At 43.9% G+C, this 16,050-nt stretch overlaps 1 protein-coding gene across 1 annotated transcript in view; it reads left to right on the top strand.

The window, feature by feature from the left end:
* The window catches only part of NT5DC3 (5'-nucleotidase domain containing 3), a 53,274-nt gene that overhangs the window by 7,829 nt on the left and 29,395 nt on the right, over positions 1–16,050 (top strand). Inside the window, exon 2 of the mRNA XM_021687695.1 lies at positions 9,438–9,622. Coding sequence (XP_021543370.1) covers positions 9,438–9,622 — 185 coding nt within the window. The remainder of the gene's footprint in view (positions 1–9,437; positions 9,623–16,050) is intronic.

A 16,050-nucleotide genomic window follows, 5' to 3' on the forward strand; every position in this document is an offset into this window, starting at 1 on the left:
ATTTTTTGGTTCATGGCCCCTTTCATTTTCAAAGCCAGCAATTTAAAAATGAAGTTGGAGCCTTTTTCACATCAGATCACGCTGACGCTAAATCTTCTGCCTTCCCTTTCTACACTTAACCCTTGTGCGTAGGGCCCCCCTAGATAAACTAGTTTATCTCTGTTTTACAGTCAGCTATTTAAAGTCTGCAACCTTAATTCCCCTCTGCCGTGTAAAGGTAACAGTCACACGTTCTAGAGATTGGGATGTGGATGTCCTAATCCACAGTATTCTGCCTGTCACGTTTAAGCATTATTATAAAAATAGTTTGACCCTCAGAGATCCCATGAAAGAGTCCGAGGGTGTGGGTTCTGGGATTATGCCAATCTAGGAAAAATATTAGTTGAATGGATGAGAAAAGGAGAGGGGACTGACATTTATGGAACACCTACTGTGTACCAAGTACTCTGCCAGGCATTCGACCTACATTTTATTGTTTGATAACTGTGCCACCTGGACTTACTAACTTTTCAGCCTTTTTCTCATCTGCAAACGGGATAGCAGTGTTTACCTTAGGGAGTTCTTGTGACCGTTAATCAAGATGACAGGAAGTACCCAGTGGGTGGTATATGGAAGGCATTGATAATTATTCCTTTTCTACATCCTCCATACTTTAATGAAAATTCTTGACAGCTTGCCTAGTATTTTAGATCTTTTGATATGGCTAAATTTTCCAGGAAGTTTCTCCCATGAAACAAATGTGCTTTTCTTTTGAGCAGTTTTGTTTTTGTTTTTGTTTTTTTTTTTAAGTAGGCTCCACACTCAATGTGGGGCTTGAACTCATGACCCTGAGCTAGAGAGTCGCATAGAAATAAGGGAAAGAAATAAGACAAAGAAATAAGGGAAGGACTCTGGGTTAGCCTGGCTTGAGGCAGGTCCCTACCGCAGGAGTGGGAACAGTGTGGCCCAGGGTAAATCTGGTGTTCTAGCCTGGACCACAACTGCGGCTGGAGGGGGTGGAGCAGGGTCCCAGAAGAACGAGGGATTTGTGTGTTTAGAGGTGGAGAAGGGTCATTTCTTATCTAAGGGTTGGGTTGTGCTGGGCAGGTAATGACTGAGCTAGCCAGGCGCCCCTAAGTTTGTTTTTTATTAAATGACTTCAGATTAGTTTGTCATTAAACCATGATTATATGTAATTGTATTTCAAATGGAGTCACATGTGGTTTTATTTTTGGAACTTTAGGAAGCAGGATGGATTTCTACAGAGCAGTCAAAATTACAGATACTATTTACAGAATAATATGATGTGATTTTAACTTTTGGTAGGAGTAGTGTAAATGTCACACGCATTGTTAATTATTCAGATGAGTGATTGTATTTGTCATGGATTGCTTTTCCCTGGAGATGATGCAAAATGTCTAAAGTAAAGGAAAAATGAAAGCTGCTTTTTAGATTTATAGATAGAATAACAGTGACTTTTGAATTGCCACCTCCTCTGGAGAGGGCAGCTGTGCTGTTTCTTCTCCACTTGTCATCGTGCCCTTTCTTGCCTCCCCTGATGTCATTCACTGCAGAGCTAGTGCCTTTATTGTTTAATCACTTGCAGTCCCTGCACGGTTCTCTGTGTGGTGCCTGTCACATCGTAGGTGTGCAGGAAGTGCTTACTGAAAAAGTTCCTGAGGAATGAGTAAGGGGGAAAACCAGTTTACCAAAATACTATGTGCCGTGTGATGTCATTTATAGAAAACTCTAGAAAATGCAAACAAATCAGGTCAAAAGTAGAACAGTGGTTGCCTGGGGATGGTCAGGGGTGGAGGGGGGAGGGTGGGTGGAATTCAGAGGGGCGTGAGGAAATGTTTGGGGATGTTAGATGCACTTACTATCTTTATTGGGATAATGGCTTCATAGGTGAATACATATGCCAGACCTCATCAAACTGCATACTTTATGTGTAATTTCTTATACATCCCTGTACCTCAATAAAGCTATCCAGTAAAGACAAAGAAATAAGGGAAGGACTCTGGGTTAGCCTGGCTTGAGGCAGGGCCCTACCGCAGGAGTGGGAACAGTGTGGCCCAGGGTAAATCTGGTGTTCTAGCCTGGACCACAACTGCGGCCGGAGGGGGTGGAGCAGGGTCCCAGAAGAACGAGGGATTTGTGCGTTTAGAGGTGGAGAAGGGTCATTTCTTATCTAAGGGTTGGGTTGTGCTGGGCAGGTAAGCCCATAATGTTCACCTTCATAGTGAAAAGGATACTTTGGTCACTTGGTTTTGTCTCTGCATCTGTTGGACTACTGCAGAAGTAAACTGGGGATACTGGAGAAAATATTTTCTGGCTAAAAATAGTTGGATTCAAATCTCAAAGGTCCAATAGTAGCATTCCTTTGAATCATCTGTCTCAAGTTACGCTGTTTGCTCCGCTCTTACTTCCCTTATCGTAACTACTTATTAGTAGAAAGGATATCTAGTGGTCACAACCATATCATATCATGTTTGTTGGCACTAAACATAACATTCTAAATATTAACGTGAAATTTGCATTATGGTCAAATTGTTCCCTAACACATTGATTGTGTGAGGACAAATTCACATTTTCAGACAGGTGTCAAAAGAACTGACTGTCTTTGCCCAAGCCTTGCTTGACAGAAGGAAGTTGTAACTGGTGGTTTGCTAAGAGAAAATCATCTAAGGTGATTGTCTTTTCCTTATCATTGTACTTAGCAATTACAATGGAGAAGTTAAATCTTTACAGTTTGGGCACAGAAACTTGAGCTCACTTGTGATGGAGACAGTGGAGGACATGTAAGTATGGCTTCAACTTAGACACAAAAAATCCCTATACCTTTTTTTTCATATATTTTCAGTGTCTCTCTCTCTCTGTGTATGTGTGTGTATATATATATATACACACACACACACACTTTTTTTAAAGATTTTATTTATTTATTTATTTGATAGAGAGAGAGCACAAGTAGGCAGAGCGGCAGACAGGCAGGCAGAGGGAAAGGGAGAAGCAGGCTCCTTGCTGAGCAGAGTCCGATGCAGGCTCGATCCCAGGACCCTGGGATCATGACCTGAGCCAAAGGCAGACGCTTAACGACTGAGCCACCCAGGTACCCTATATACACTTAAAAAAAAAAAGATTTATTTATTTATTTTAGAGTGCACACATGAATGGGGGGAAGGGCAGAGGGAGAGGGAGAGAGAATCTCAAGCAGACTGCCTACTGAGCTCAGAGCTAGCTGTGGGGCTCAGTCTCACAACCATGAGATCATAACCTGAGCTGAAATCAAGAGCCGGATGCTTAACCAACTGAGCTATGCTTTTAAAAGAAATTTTGAAATCATGTTTTAACATGTGAACTTTTAAAAGAGACTTTGAAGCTATGTTAAAGAAGTATGAAATAATTCATAAAGTATTTTGAATATTTATGAATATTCATTAAATGTGTGAATATGATAAAATATAAACTGAAGTTGAGATTGGGTCAAATTAGAGAAAAACAAGTATTTTAAATCTGCTCTAACTTTTCCTGATTTAGGAGCATAGAAATATATTACCAAGAAATCTGACCTTGAGCTGTTAATTTCATGTTCATCTTCCTTCTTTGTAAATAACAAGTCCATTAAGTGAGGTCCATGCACCTTCATCTAGGGTCCAGCGTGTAGCAAATGCACATCATTCTCAGCCACTAGGACTCCTGGGTGTGGTCCGTTAAGCCCTGGGAGGATTCACAGAAAGCTGCAGGGCGGTATATGGGGGGAAATGGAGGCTTTCTCTCTGTTTTTTGTAACCTCTAGGGAAAAAGTTGTGTCTTTCTCTTTTTTCTTTCCTCCCCTTCTTTTTCTTCCTCAGGGACTTCAGATGTGAATGTTCTTTTTTTCCTGGGAGAAGAGTTTGAAGTCTAGGGCATATACCAAAAAGAAAAATCCTAATTAATTAAAGAAAAATATCGTCTTTATGTCTCTGGGATTGTGGTTTGTATTACCCAGAAATTGACCTTCAAGGATTTTCAGGTGCATTTCAGCTTTTCTGTTTGATCATATTCTCATTAATGTGTTTTAGTTTTTGAGTTCGGGTATTTTAGATGTATGCTTGGCTTTCCAAATGGAGCATGTTTTCCCCCAGGTTTTGCTTTATTAATATCACTGCAACGAAATCTTTGTATATATATCTTTATCCACATTTCTGAACATTTCCTTAAATTGATTCCTAGAAAGAGAATTACTAGGTCAAAGTGTATGAATATTTTAAAAAGACTCCTGGTACTTATTGCCAACCTGCTTTCTAGGAAGTTTGAACTGATTTCTCCTAAACAGCAAGGGGTGAGGTTGCCCAGTCAGTACCAGCACCAACTCTATGTTCTCATATTAAAAACAAAAAAAGAATGGAAGCCCCCCTCCCCCACCCCGGGCAAAGAATACATACAAATAACAAAAGCAACATAAACACTACTGTAATCTGATGGGAGAGAAATGGCATCTTTTAATTCTTAGCCAAGTAACACATGCTTCTTACAGAAAACAAAGTGAATGAAATACAGTAAAACTATTTGTAATTCATCTTTCAAAGAGACTGAACTAATTGTTTTAATTCTGTTTATGATTAGAATGGTTGAACATTTACATTTGTTAGCCATTTAATTTGCTCTCTTATGAGATATATCCTTTATCTTTATATTTATTGGATTTTGGATTCTTTATTTTTTTATTTTATTTTTTTAAGATTTTATTTATTTATTTGACAGAGAGAGAGAGACAGCGAGAGAGGGAACACAAGCAGGGGGAGTGGGAGAGGGAGAAGAAGGCTTCCCGCTGAGCAGGGAGCCCGATGCGGGACTCGATCCCAGGACCCTGAGATCATGACCCAAGCTGAAGGCAGATGCTTAACACTGAGCCACCCAGGCACCCCTGGATTCTTTTTTTTTAATATTTAGGATATTAGTCCTTTGCTTTTTACTTTAAACTTCTGCCTAATATAACCTTTCCCCTCAGATTATTGTTTTTGATATTTTTGATACACAGATGTTTACAATTTTTATATTGTAGAGGCGCCTGGGTGGCTTAGTCAGTTGAGCTTCCAACTCTTGATTTTGGCTTAGGTCATGATCTCAGGGTTGTGAGATTGAGCCCCGTGTGGGGCTCTGTGCTGGGCGTGGAGCCTGCTTAAGATTCTCTCTTTCTCCCTCTGCCCCTCCCCACCCCTATCTCTTTAAAAATTTTTTTATATTGTAAATCCGTTGATATTTTTCATTTGTGATTTATTGTTATTGTTTTCACATTTGGAATGATGAGATAAATAGTAATCTATGTAGTTTTGCCAACTTTTTAATATCTTTAAAAAAATTTAATTCTTTGATTCACATGGTGTTTGTTTTGCAGTATAGTATAAAGGGAAATCTTCCCTGACCTTCTTTTAATATAGCTAACCAGTGTTTATGTAGTTAGACGAAGAGAGACTGAATATTCCATGTGATGGTACTCAACTATAGCATATTCTGGAGAACAGAGAGTAGTAAGTAGATTACCCACCTTGCTGAAAGTAGGGCATATGAAGGAGAATTTAAGATTGGAAAGATGGTTTAAAGTGTAAATGGAGAATGCCTTTAATTCCAGGTTAAAAAATTAAAATTTGTAGGCGGTAAGAATTTTGAGTGGCTGAATGTGCTTGAAATGAACTTTTAGTTACTAGGATCAACTCAAACTGATCTAACTTAAGCAAAGAAAATTTTTTTAGGAAGAAATTTTATTAGCTTGTGTAACTGAAAAATCAAGAGGTAGTATTAGCTTCAAATATAAGTTGATGCAAGTACGTCATGGGTGGCTTCTCTGTCTCTTGACCTTGCTCTCTTCTGTACTGGCCTTTGTAAAGGTTCTTAGAGATGGCCCTTCATGTCTCCAGTTTTAAATCCTTTTAGATCCAAGTTGGAAGCAAAGAACGCCTCTTCCATGAAATTCCCTTACAAATCCAGACATTTTCCTGACTGGACTCATTGGTTCACTTTGGCCGCAGGGAAAGTGTGGTGATGATTGGCCAGAGGGGGTCCTCAGCCTTCTCCAAATGAATTAATGTTGGCCAGGCCTGGGTCATGTGCTCTCCTTCCAGAGTCAGGAATGGAACCTCCCTGAGGCCATACAGTCTGGATGTTGGGGAGCAGTGATTTCCCAAAGCGGTGCAGCAGACTGGAGGAACAGTAGCTGTATTAGTCAGCTTAGGCTAGGTTACGCTGCAGTGACCAGCAACACCGAAGTCTCTGTGGCTTACTGTAGACAGCTGTAACCAAATTCGCATTCACACAGAGTCTGCTGGGGCCTCGGGCCTTCCGTGTTGCCGTCCATGTTCTAGCCCAGGGTGGCTGTGTTGGGACCAGGCTCTCGTCAGAGTTTTGGCCAGAGTAACAGGGCTGTCTCTCCATTTCTCTGTACCAACTGTATAGTCTTGCTGTCATCATCTGTTAGGTACAAAAGGAATTCACTTTCTAAATTGGTACTCACTCTTGTTTCCGCTTGGGGAAGAAGTACGTAACTGATGAGTCAAGGGCCCTTCTTCCATTTATACTTTAGAGTCTACAGTTTAGACGGACTGTCTTTTTGTGAGTGTTTGGCGTTCTTTTTCCTTTTGCCTTGTAATTATTCGTGTTTGTTCTCAGCGCTTTTTAAAAGTGGTTTTATGGAGCATTGAAATCCCTTTTAAGCTTCCCCTGTTCCTCCTGTTTATTTTGAGTGATGATACATTAAACACCCCAGCTTTTCGGTGGTGATGGTCATGTGATTAATACACCTTGGGCTTTCACCCAGCAGGAGATTCCCGGGCAGCCATTGGAGATGTGCTGTTAGCGATTTTCCATCATAGCAGTGTTCCTTGAGGATCTCACATACTCTTCTCAGGGTGTGGAAAGGGAGGAGACCATTGCCAACACTATTCCTAAACATAAACTTCTAATTTCAACAGGCTGTTAGAACGTCCAGTGAAAAGATCATTTGTGAAAGCAGAGCTGTTGGTCACTCTGTAAGCAATCCTGCTCCCCTTACTTCATCTGGAGGAGGATGCCGTGTGGTCATATTCAGAAAATAGCATCCTCTGCAGGGGCCCATTGATTATGTAAGGCCAGGAGACCTGTGGTGGCAGATGCCAAATGGCTTGGAGCTACCAGCCTCTCCCTTCCCCAGGACTAGTCTGGTGAACTGTCTGCCTTCAAGTTTTTTAAAATGCTACTGTCTTGTCCTCTGAAGTGTCTTATTTGCAAATGAAAAAGAAAGCCAAAGTAATCATCTCATTGATGTTGACAAAAGAGAACTAATGAAATGGAATCGTTGGTGCATCTTAACTGGATTTTCAGCAGGCTCAGCCCTATCTAGGTTGTCTGGGGGGGAGAGGAGAGAACCTGCATGCATTTATGAAGTCATTCATTTATTCATACATTTGCCTTTGTTGGCCTGGATGTGTGTGGGGATGTAAAGGCTTAGTTTTAAGTTAGTCTAACACAGCAAGTTACCTGGTGACCGTGAATAGGCTTCAGGGGGCTAGCCTCCTTGAAATTGTCTGCAAAATCTGGAAGGGCATTTTTCTGGGGAGATGATTCTATAGCTTCCGTTAGGTTCTCAAAGGGATGTAAGCCTTAAAGCTGCAAGGAGCCTTCTGAAATGCTCAGAACCCCTCGTTGTGGCTGCCATAGCTCCTGATTGGAGCTGTCACCCTGAGAAAGCAGTACCTCTTGAGTATTTCACATGGCCCCTTAGAATGGAAGTGGTAACGTGGTCCATTCCTAGCCAGAAAGAAGTGAGCAGAGGGAAGGGGGAAGGCAGTGTAGGCTCTCTGGTGAGCACCGAAATGATGAAGGATCGACTTCATTTTACTGAGGGTAAAATGCACCCTTCTCAAATGCTTGTTGAGTCCCATAATCTTGGAGAAGAGACTTAAGAGCACAGATTCTGGAGCCAGATTTGCCAAGTTTAAGTCTCGGCTCTGCCATTTAGTAGTTGTGTGTACTTCATTCAGCAAATTATGTAATTTCTGTGGTCTCAAATGTCCTCATATAGCAAACTGGGATAATACAGTATTTGCATCATAAGACTGCTGTAAGGATTAAATGAGATAATACAAAGTTCTATGATAGCATGTAGCACATGGTAGGTGCTTAATAAATATTAGCTCTAATAGTGGAGCCCAGAGGTTGTCCTCAGTCATGTAAAGAGTAGTCAGATATGGACATATTTTGTACCTATCTCCCAAAAAGTCACCTGCTTTTAGCTTTTGCACTTATGAGCTGTTTCAAGTAAATTCACAAACATCATAAAAGATGAAAGAATACAGTCACATAGCCTTTTAGTAAAATAACAGTGGTCAGTGTTCTTGTCACAAAACGTTGCATGGTGAGGTTCCCGCCGTGAGGACTAACTGTGAGTATCATGTTTCCTTTTTGTCTTTGGAAATATACTGTACGGTCTTTAATCCTGATTTCATCGAGGATTTGGTGGCTGGAGACCCACAGTTCGTCCAGCCTCGTTAGGCTCCAGGGGCCTCTGTCTGTCCTTTGCATTCATCTTCTGGTTCCTCAACTAACTGGGAAATGTCTCCCTCTGTAGTTTTATTCTTTTTGTCATTATGGGTGGAAAATGAAAAATTATGAATTCTTCACTGTCTTCCACGGGAAAGTAAAAAAAAAAGACTGCGAAGATGGTGTCTTCAGACTTCTTTTATACCTTCCCGAAAATGCTGTGATACGTTGGGCAGCGCACTGAGGAAACGGAAGGATGATGTAGTGGTGACGGACTTCACTCCTGCCCCCGTCTGTGGGGATAGGAGAACAGTCATGATAGAATGCTAAATGCGGAGAGGACATGAGCCGTGTATACACTGCGAGTCCAGCTGTGTAAAACGCACACATAAACAGTATTGCAGCCAGGATGCGAACGGTTTTTTTCTGGATGAGGCGATGTGTGATACTTAAATGTAATTATATGTTTCTCAATTTCTGAAATCTGTAACTAGCATGTATTGTTTTTAAATCTTTTGTGATAATTGAAGCAGAGATTCTTTTTCAGTGAGTTTCATTGAGATACTGTTTACATACTGTACCATTCACCCACTTAAGGTCTCCCATGCGGTGCCTTTCAGTATGTTCACCACAGCCGTTCAGCCAGCACTCATCATCAGTCTGAGAACGTTGTCATCACCCCAAAGGGGAGATTCTGTACACATTTAGCCGTCTCTCTGTTTGTCCCACACCCTCCAGCCCCTGGCAACCACTCATCTGCCTTCTGCCTCTGTGGATTTGTCTATTCTGGACATTTCAGACGAATGGCCTCACACCACGTGCAGGCCTTTGTGGCTGGCTTCTCTCACTCAGTGTAAGGTTGTCAAGGCAAAGCTGATCATGCTTGCGCTTTGGTGACTCCTAGCAATCATACTAACCCTTATTTATCACAGGGTAAAATATATCTTTTTGTTTACTTCTAGACTTGGTTCCTTCAATTATGAACAACTTGTTGAATCCAGATGCCATTTTCTCAAACAATGAGATGAGCCTGTCGGACATTGAAATCTATGGCTTCGACTATGATTATACCTTGGTGTTTTATTCAAAGCAGCTCCACACGCTGATATTTAATGCTGCTCGGGACCTTCTCATCAATGAACACCGGGTAAGAGCACAGGGACACTGTGGTCTCCCTCCTCCTTCCCTTAGACATTGAAGAACAGCATTGAGCAGACCTGGCCTTGTGCCTGGCACACAGACGTCACTTAGTAAAATGTTGTTAAGTGAACGGGTAGATTTTGTTCCATTCCAGATGACTCTGTCTGGAAGATTTTTTTTTAACTACTTTTTTTTTGAGGTATGGTTGACATACAAAAAGCTATACATACTTAATGGGTATAACTTGATGAGTTTGGGGGTAAGTGGATACCCATGAAACCATCACCACCATCAAGGTCATAAACTGTCACCTCCCAAAGTTTCCTCCTGCCCCCTTCATTATTATTGTTATTTGTGTGTGTGTGTGTGTGTGTGTGTGTGTGTGTGTGGTAAGAACACTTAACTCAGCAGATTTTTGGTAATACAGTATTGTTTGCTATACGTGCTGTGCTGTATAATAGAGCTCCAGAACTTGTTTCTCTCACATACCTGGAACTTTGTACTGGAAGATAGTTTTTTTTTTTTAAGAGATTATTTGAGAGAGAGAGAGTGAGTGTGCATAAGCAGGGGGGAGTGGCAGAGGGAGACGAGGAAGCAGACTGTTGGGGCTCGATCCCAGGACCCCGAGATCATAACCTGAGCCAAAGGCAGATGCTTAACCGACTGAGCCACCCAGGTGTCCCTGGAAGATAATTGTTTTTTTTAAAAATCTTTAGATGTCTCTGACAAAAGACTCTCAAGTTGTGTGTTAGTGGAGATGGGGCCACAGACTTCGTGCTCTCATTTCTCACCGAGCAGTGACTCAGTTTCTCCCAGAGCTGATGAACTTGGCAGCCTGTTGAGTTCTGGTTAGAAGAAATTCTTCAAATGATAGGCAGTGTTTCACCTTCATCCCTGACTTGAGTTGTTCTTATGTAAAGAACATTTGAATGTCTTCTGATGCATAGTATTGTTGAGGGCTTATAGTAAGGAAGGAAAAAAGAAACACGCAGAACCCAACATGCTTTCCTGTAGAAGTTTGAACTCACGTTTCAGGAGCCAGGATGAGAAGCATCCTCAGAGGTCACCTGGACTAATGCCCTTTGAGAACCCTGCAGCATCCTGAGAAGTGCAGCTTGATTGTCTGTCTCAGACAGAGTGCATTTACTGCAGGAGGCACTCCTGATTGGGAGTAGAACAGTAGAACTGTTCTGCCCTCCTACAGCTTTCACCACCAATCTCTTCTCTTGTCATTTCTTTCTTCACACATTCCTTCAGCCTCTCCTAAGTCCCCCGTCCAGGCCAGGCCCTGTCATAGAAGCCGGGAGCATGAGGATGAGCAGATGAATTATGTGGCCACCTGCTGGAGGCCTGTCCACACATCTGAATGAAAAGCTAGGGATGTGTGGAGGCTGCTTGGAACAACTTTCCCCGCCTGAGGGAATGGGGGAAACAACAAAGAAGGTGATAGTTCAGCAGAGTCTGGAAGGAGTTTGTCTGCAAAGTTGTGCTCGGGGTGGGCAGACTGGTGGGTCTGGGAGAACTAATGTTTTATCCCTGACTTATCCACTAGAATAATGTTTTATACGACTGGGCTACGTGTCAGGCACTCCGGCCTTTATGCTGTCCAAGATGTCTCTTTTCCCAGGCTGATCATTCGTAGTTTGTTTTTGTTTTTTTTTTTAATTTTTTTTTTTATTTATTCATGAAAGTCAGAGAGAGAGAGAGAGGCAGAGGCAGAGGGAGAGAAGCAGGCTCCCCGCCCAGCAGGGAGCCCGATGCGGGACTCGATCCCAGGACCCCGGGATCATGACCTGAGCCGAAGGCAGACGCTTAACCATCTGAGCCACCCAGGCGCCCCTGATCATTCGTAGTTTTTCAGCCATTCTCATTTCGCCTCCTTTCTGGTCTTTTATCATCTTAGTTACCCTTCTTCATGTGTGTGCTCTGGTTTATCCCTTTCATATATGAGGCCCTGAACCGAAGATGTTACTACAGGTGGGGTCTGACTAGTGTGGAATAGAGGGAGATCATCACCTCCCTGGTTCTGGGTACCATACCTTTATTAATGCTACAGAAGTTTCCATTAGTTTTGGGTCCTCACCATTTGATGCAATGTATTTCCTGATTCCCCTCAGCTTTTGGTTATCAGTGGATTTAATAAGCAACTCAGTTTCTCCTCATTCAAAATGCAGAAATGGCATTTGCCAAAAATAACCTTCCCTTCTGCCACTAAGCCAGCAGCCAGCTTTCTTTAGTTATGGCCACTTTACCACATGTAAACCCATCTAGCCACCTGGCGTCCAGCTGCACTTCTCCATTTGTTCAAGAGACTCTCTTCTCTTCCGTCTAACCCACAGACTTCTCCCTTGACTGTGGCAGTGAAAACAGAATGAGAGCGAGGCGGTCCTGCCCTTGCTGACCTGTCAGCCAGCCTGCACCATCTCTCCACCACCCCACCGGGAGACGGACCTGAAGGGGTGTTGCACTGGTGCTGGCATTCTAGTCCTCGGTCATCTGTGGCATTTGCTGTGACTTTGATATCACTTATAAAATGAAGGTCATTTTATTAACAGCCCCATCTGTTGATTTTCTGCTAAGTGCTAGAAACACAGGTTCCAGAGCCTGGCTGCTGGTGTTCAAATCCTGACTTTCAACACCAACTTCTCAGGGAATCTTGAGAAACTCACCTCATTTCTCTGAGCCTCAGTTTTCTTCTCTGCGAAATGGGCACAATAACCGGACTTTGCTCACAATGGCATTGTCATAATTAAATGAGTTTATATATATAAAGTGCCTGGCAGGTAGAAAACACTAAATGTTAGCTGTGACTAGCATTGTTTCTCAGATGCGTGATAACCCTGCAAATAGCCTCTGTTTTACAGGTGAGGACACTGAGGCTAATGGAAATGAGCCAGTAGCTCAAAGCCGTGAGATCAGTAGGAGGCAGAACCAGGATTTGAACTTAAATCTGTTTCCAGGGCATAAATGTTCTCTCCTTTATGCCTTGTTGTCCCCTGTGGGATTAATAACACCTTCCATTTCCACCCTTTTGTTCATAGGAAAATAAAATATTCATGAAGGTAAAAAATTTACGAAGATAAAAAAATGTATGAAATTTGGGGGAAAAGAGAGATGACATAGGTGGGGAAAAGAAGGTGCAATCATTATCATTAGAAAAGCTTCTGGATTTAAGATCACTGAAATTTCAGTTCCATTATGTCTGTTTGTTGCTTTGATAAAAGAGATCAGTCATAACACTAATTATATCAGGCATATTAATAGAGTCAATTATGCTTATGCAGATTTTTCTCTTGCTCTGATGAAACAAAATAATTCTTCCAAGATGCATTTAATTTGGTGCCATTTTTCCTGCCAAAGACTAAATGTACTTGTAGAGATGAGAAGACATCTGCTTTTGAGATGCACAGTAATGGAACAGTAAGTTTGCAATTTCGCAGCTTCCCAAAAAGCAAATGTAAAAGTTCTAGCCCCTTCTTAATTACGCTTTTTTTCTTTCTTTTTTTTTTAGAAAAACAAGTTTTTACAAAAATAGAACAAAATATAGGGTCATGATTGTATCTGCATTTCCCTTTCATGGGTCCACCAAGGAACAGAAAGGGAGTGTTAAGAGTTCTCAGTTTCACCCCCTAGATCCACGCCCTCATCATTCACTGGCATGGACATTCACCCGTTTTCCAAATCCAGAGCCCAACATCAGCCGTGACCCCTCCCATTCTCCTGTATGCCATGTCTGATCTGTCAGCAAACACTATGGGTTCTCGCTCTCTCTTCTTCTTTTAAATATAAACTGGAGAGTTTATTAATTTTTGGAGAGTTGTAGGCTTATAGACAAGTTGCGAAGTTAATACAGAGAATTTCTGTACCTGTATCCCATGCCTCATTTTCCCTCTTATTCCCAGTTTACATTACTGTGATCCCTTTATCACAACAAAAGAACCACATTGATCCATCTTTATTAACTAAAGTCCATACTGGATTCAGATTCCTTTAGTTTTTACCTGATGTTCTTTTCCTGGTCCAGGGTCCCGTCCAGGACACTGCATTACATTTAGTTGTTATGTCTCCTTAGGCTCGCTTTGGCAGTTTCTCACAATTCCCTAGTTGGTAATGACCGTGACACTTGTGAGGAGTACCAGTCAGGTATTTTTTAGGATGCCCTCTCTTGGGATTTGTCTGACATTTTTCCTGTGATTGGACTGGGGGTTCTGGTGCTATTCTTACCACGTCATGTCAAGGGTACATATTGTCTACATGACTTACCGATGATCGTGTGGCTGAGCTCTGTATCTAGGGTCTCTGCGGTGTGAAGTTACTCTTCCCCTTTCCATGCTCTACTCTTTGGGAGGAGGTCACTGTGCAGCTGTGAGCTCTCTTTTCACTCATTCACAATGTGTCCTAACTCTGTCCCCCTCTTCCCCACTGCCACCGCTCTGGTCCAGGCCACCATCACCTTCCGACCATGTGGCGCCTGGACCCAAAACCCCCTTGAGCCCTCCTGGCACGCTTGGAATGACAGAGAAGGCCACCTCTGGTGCTCCCAGCCGCCCCCCCCCCCCCCCCCCCCCCTCTGTTGCAGCCACACCAGTGTTCTCGCTGCTCCTTGAATTGCCAGACATTACTGCCTCGGGCCTCGGCACCTGCATTTCCTCGGCTTGGGAACATCCTTCCCTGCCCCAGGCAGTCTGAGGCCTGGCTCCTCATCTTTTCTGCCCCCCCCACCCCAAGATCTCTCAGCCCTTGCACTGCATTTGCTCTGTAGCACTTCTCACCGGGAGGCCTTGTGCTGGGTGTTTGTTTATGGTCTGCCTCCCCAGGGTAGAGTGTAAACTTCTTAGGGGCAGAGACTGCCCGTTCTGCTTGCTGCCATATCCCCAGGCCCTGGCACAAAGTCCACGGTTAAGTGAGAGTGTTGTGCTTGGTGTGGAATCACCCCTTGGATGCAGGTTGCTTTGTCCTTGCTTCACGTTTTGTGAAGATTTCAGAGAATTTTGTTTTTGTGCCCTCCTGCCCTGCCTCTAATAAGACTCATAATTTAGGCTACTTAAAATATCAAACTGAGACCTCTGAAAAGCCTGTATTTCTAGGCATCTGGACCTCAGGAACTCATGGGCAGTGTTGTGATGTAGAGGTTACTAGCTGTCTCGAGATCTCTGTAACTTGCCAGGAAGGGGGCACGCGGGCCAGCCACAGAGCTGTAGGAATGACCGCACCCTGGGGGCTCCTGGGTCCTCCGTGGTGTTCTCCTGTGAGCTCTGCTTGCAGCTGTGAGGGACATTTCTGTAGCACCTTGCTCTTCCTTCATCCCCATACCCCAGCCTGCTCAGATTGTGCTTGGAATGAGAACAAACCCAGGTCCTGAAGGAAACCAGACTGGGCCTAAATGAGAAGATTTTTAATGAAAGTCCCCAGTGCAGGTCTGTTTTCTTTTCATACTCTTTGTTCTGCTTTTAGAGACACGAGTAATCTTCATGACGCATTGAGTGAGTCACGTTTTTCAGACTGGTGGAAAGTTTCTCCACTCTGACGAGTCCAGAAAACCGAGCCATAGGCCACTGGAGAGAAGCATAACCTCCTGGCTGATGGAGCAGCCCTGGCTTCCTTGTCGAGAGATTACCGTGACGGCTGTTCCCAGAGATGGGTGCCGCGCACGTGCGTGTGTGCACCTGCGTGTGTGTGTGCCTGTGTGTGTGGGTGCGCGTGCATGCGTGTGCCTGCGTGCGTGTGTGCGCCTGCGTATGTGTGCCTGCGTGTGTGTGTGCCGGCGTGTGTGGGTGCGCGTGCATGCGTGTGCCTGCGTGTGTGTGTACACTTGTGTGCATGCCTGCGTGTGTGTGCGCGAGCGTGTGCCTGCATGTGTGCACGCTTGTTTGTGTGCCCGCTTGTGTGTGTGCGCGTGTGTGCGCGAGTTTGTGTGCCTGCATGTGTGCGTGCCTGCGTGTGTGTATGCGAGCGTGCACGTGCGTGTGTGCCTGCGTGTGTGTGCGCTTGTTTGTGTGCCTGCATGTGTGTGTGTGCGTGTGCGCTTGTTTGTGCCTACATGTGTGTGTGCCTGCATGTGTGTGTGTACGTGCGTGTGTGCGAGCATGTGTGCCTGCGTGTGTGGGCGCTTGTTTGTGTGCATGTGTGTGTGCCTGCGTGTGTGTGCACGTGCGTGCGTGTGTGCCTGTGTGCGCCTGTGTGCGTGCCTGCGTGTGTGTATGCTTGTGTGTGTGCCTGCGTGCACGTGCGTGTGTGCCTGCGTGTGTGTGCTTGTTTGTGTGCCTGCGTGTGTGTGCGAGCGTGCACGTGCGTGTGTGCCTGCATGTGTGTGTGTGCGTGTGTGTGCGCGCGCTTGTTTGTGCCTGCATGTGTGCGTGCCTGCATGTGTGTGTGTGAGCGTGTGCGAGCATGTGTGCCTGTGTGTGTGTGCACTTGTTTGTGTGCCTGCATGTG

This window comes from Neomonachus schauinslandi, chromosome 5, assembly GCF_002201575.2.
Source record: "Neomonachus schauinslandi chromosome 5, ASM220157v2, whole genome shotgun sequence".
Classification (NCBI taxonomy): Eukaryota; Metazoa; Chordata; class Mammalia; order Carnivora; family Phocidae; genus Neomonachus; species Neomonachus schauinslandi.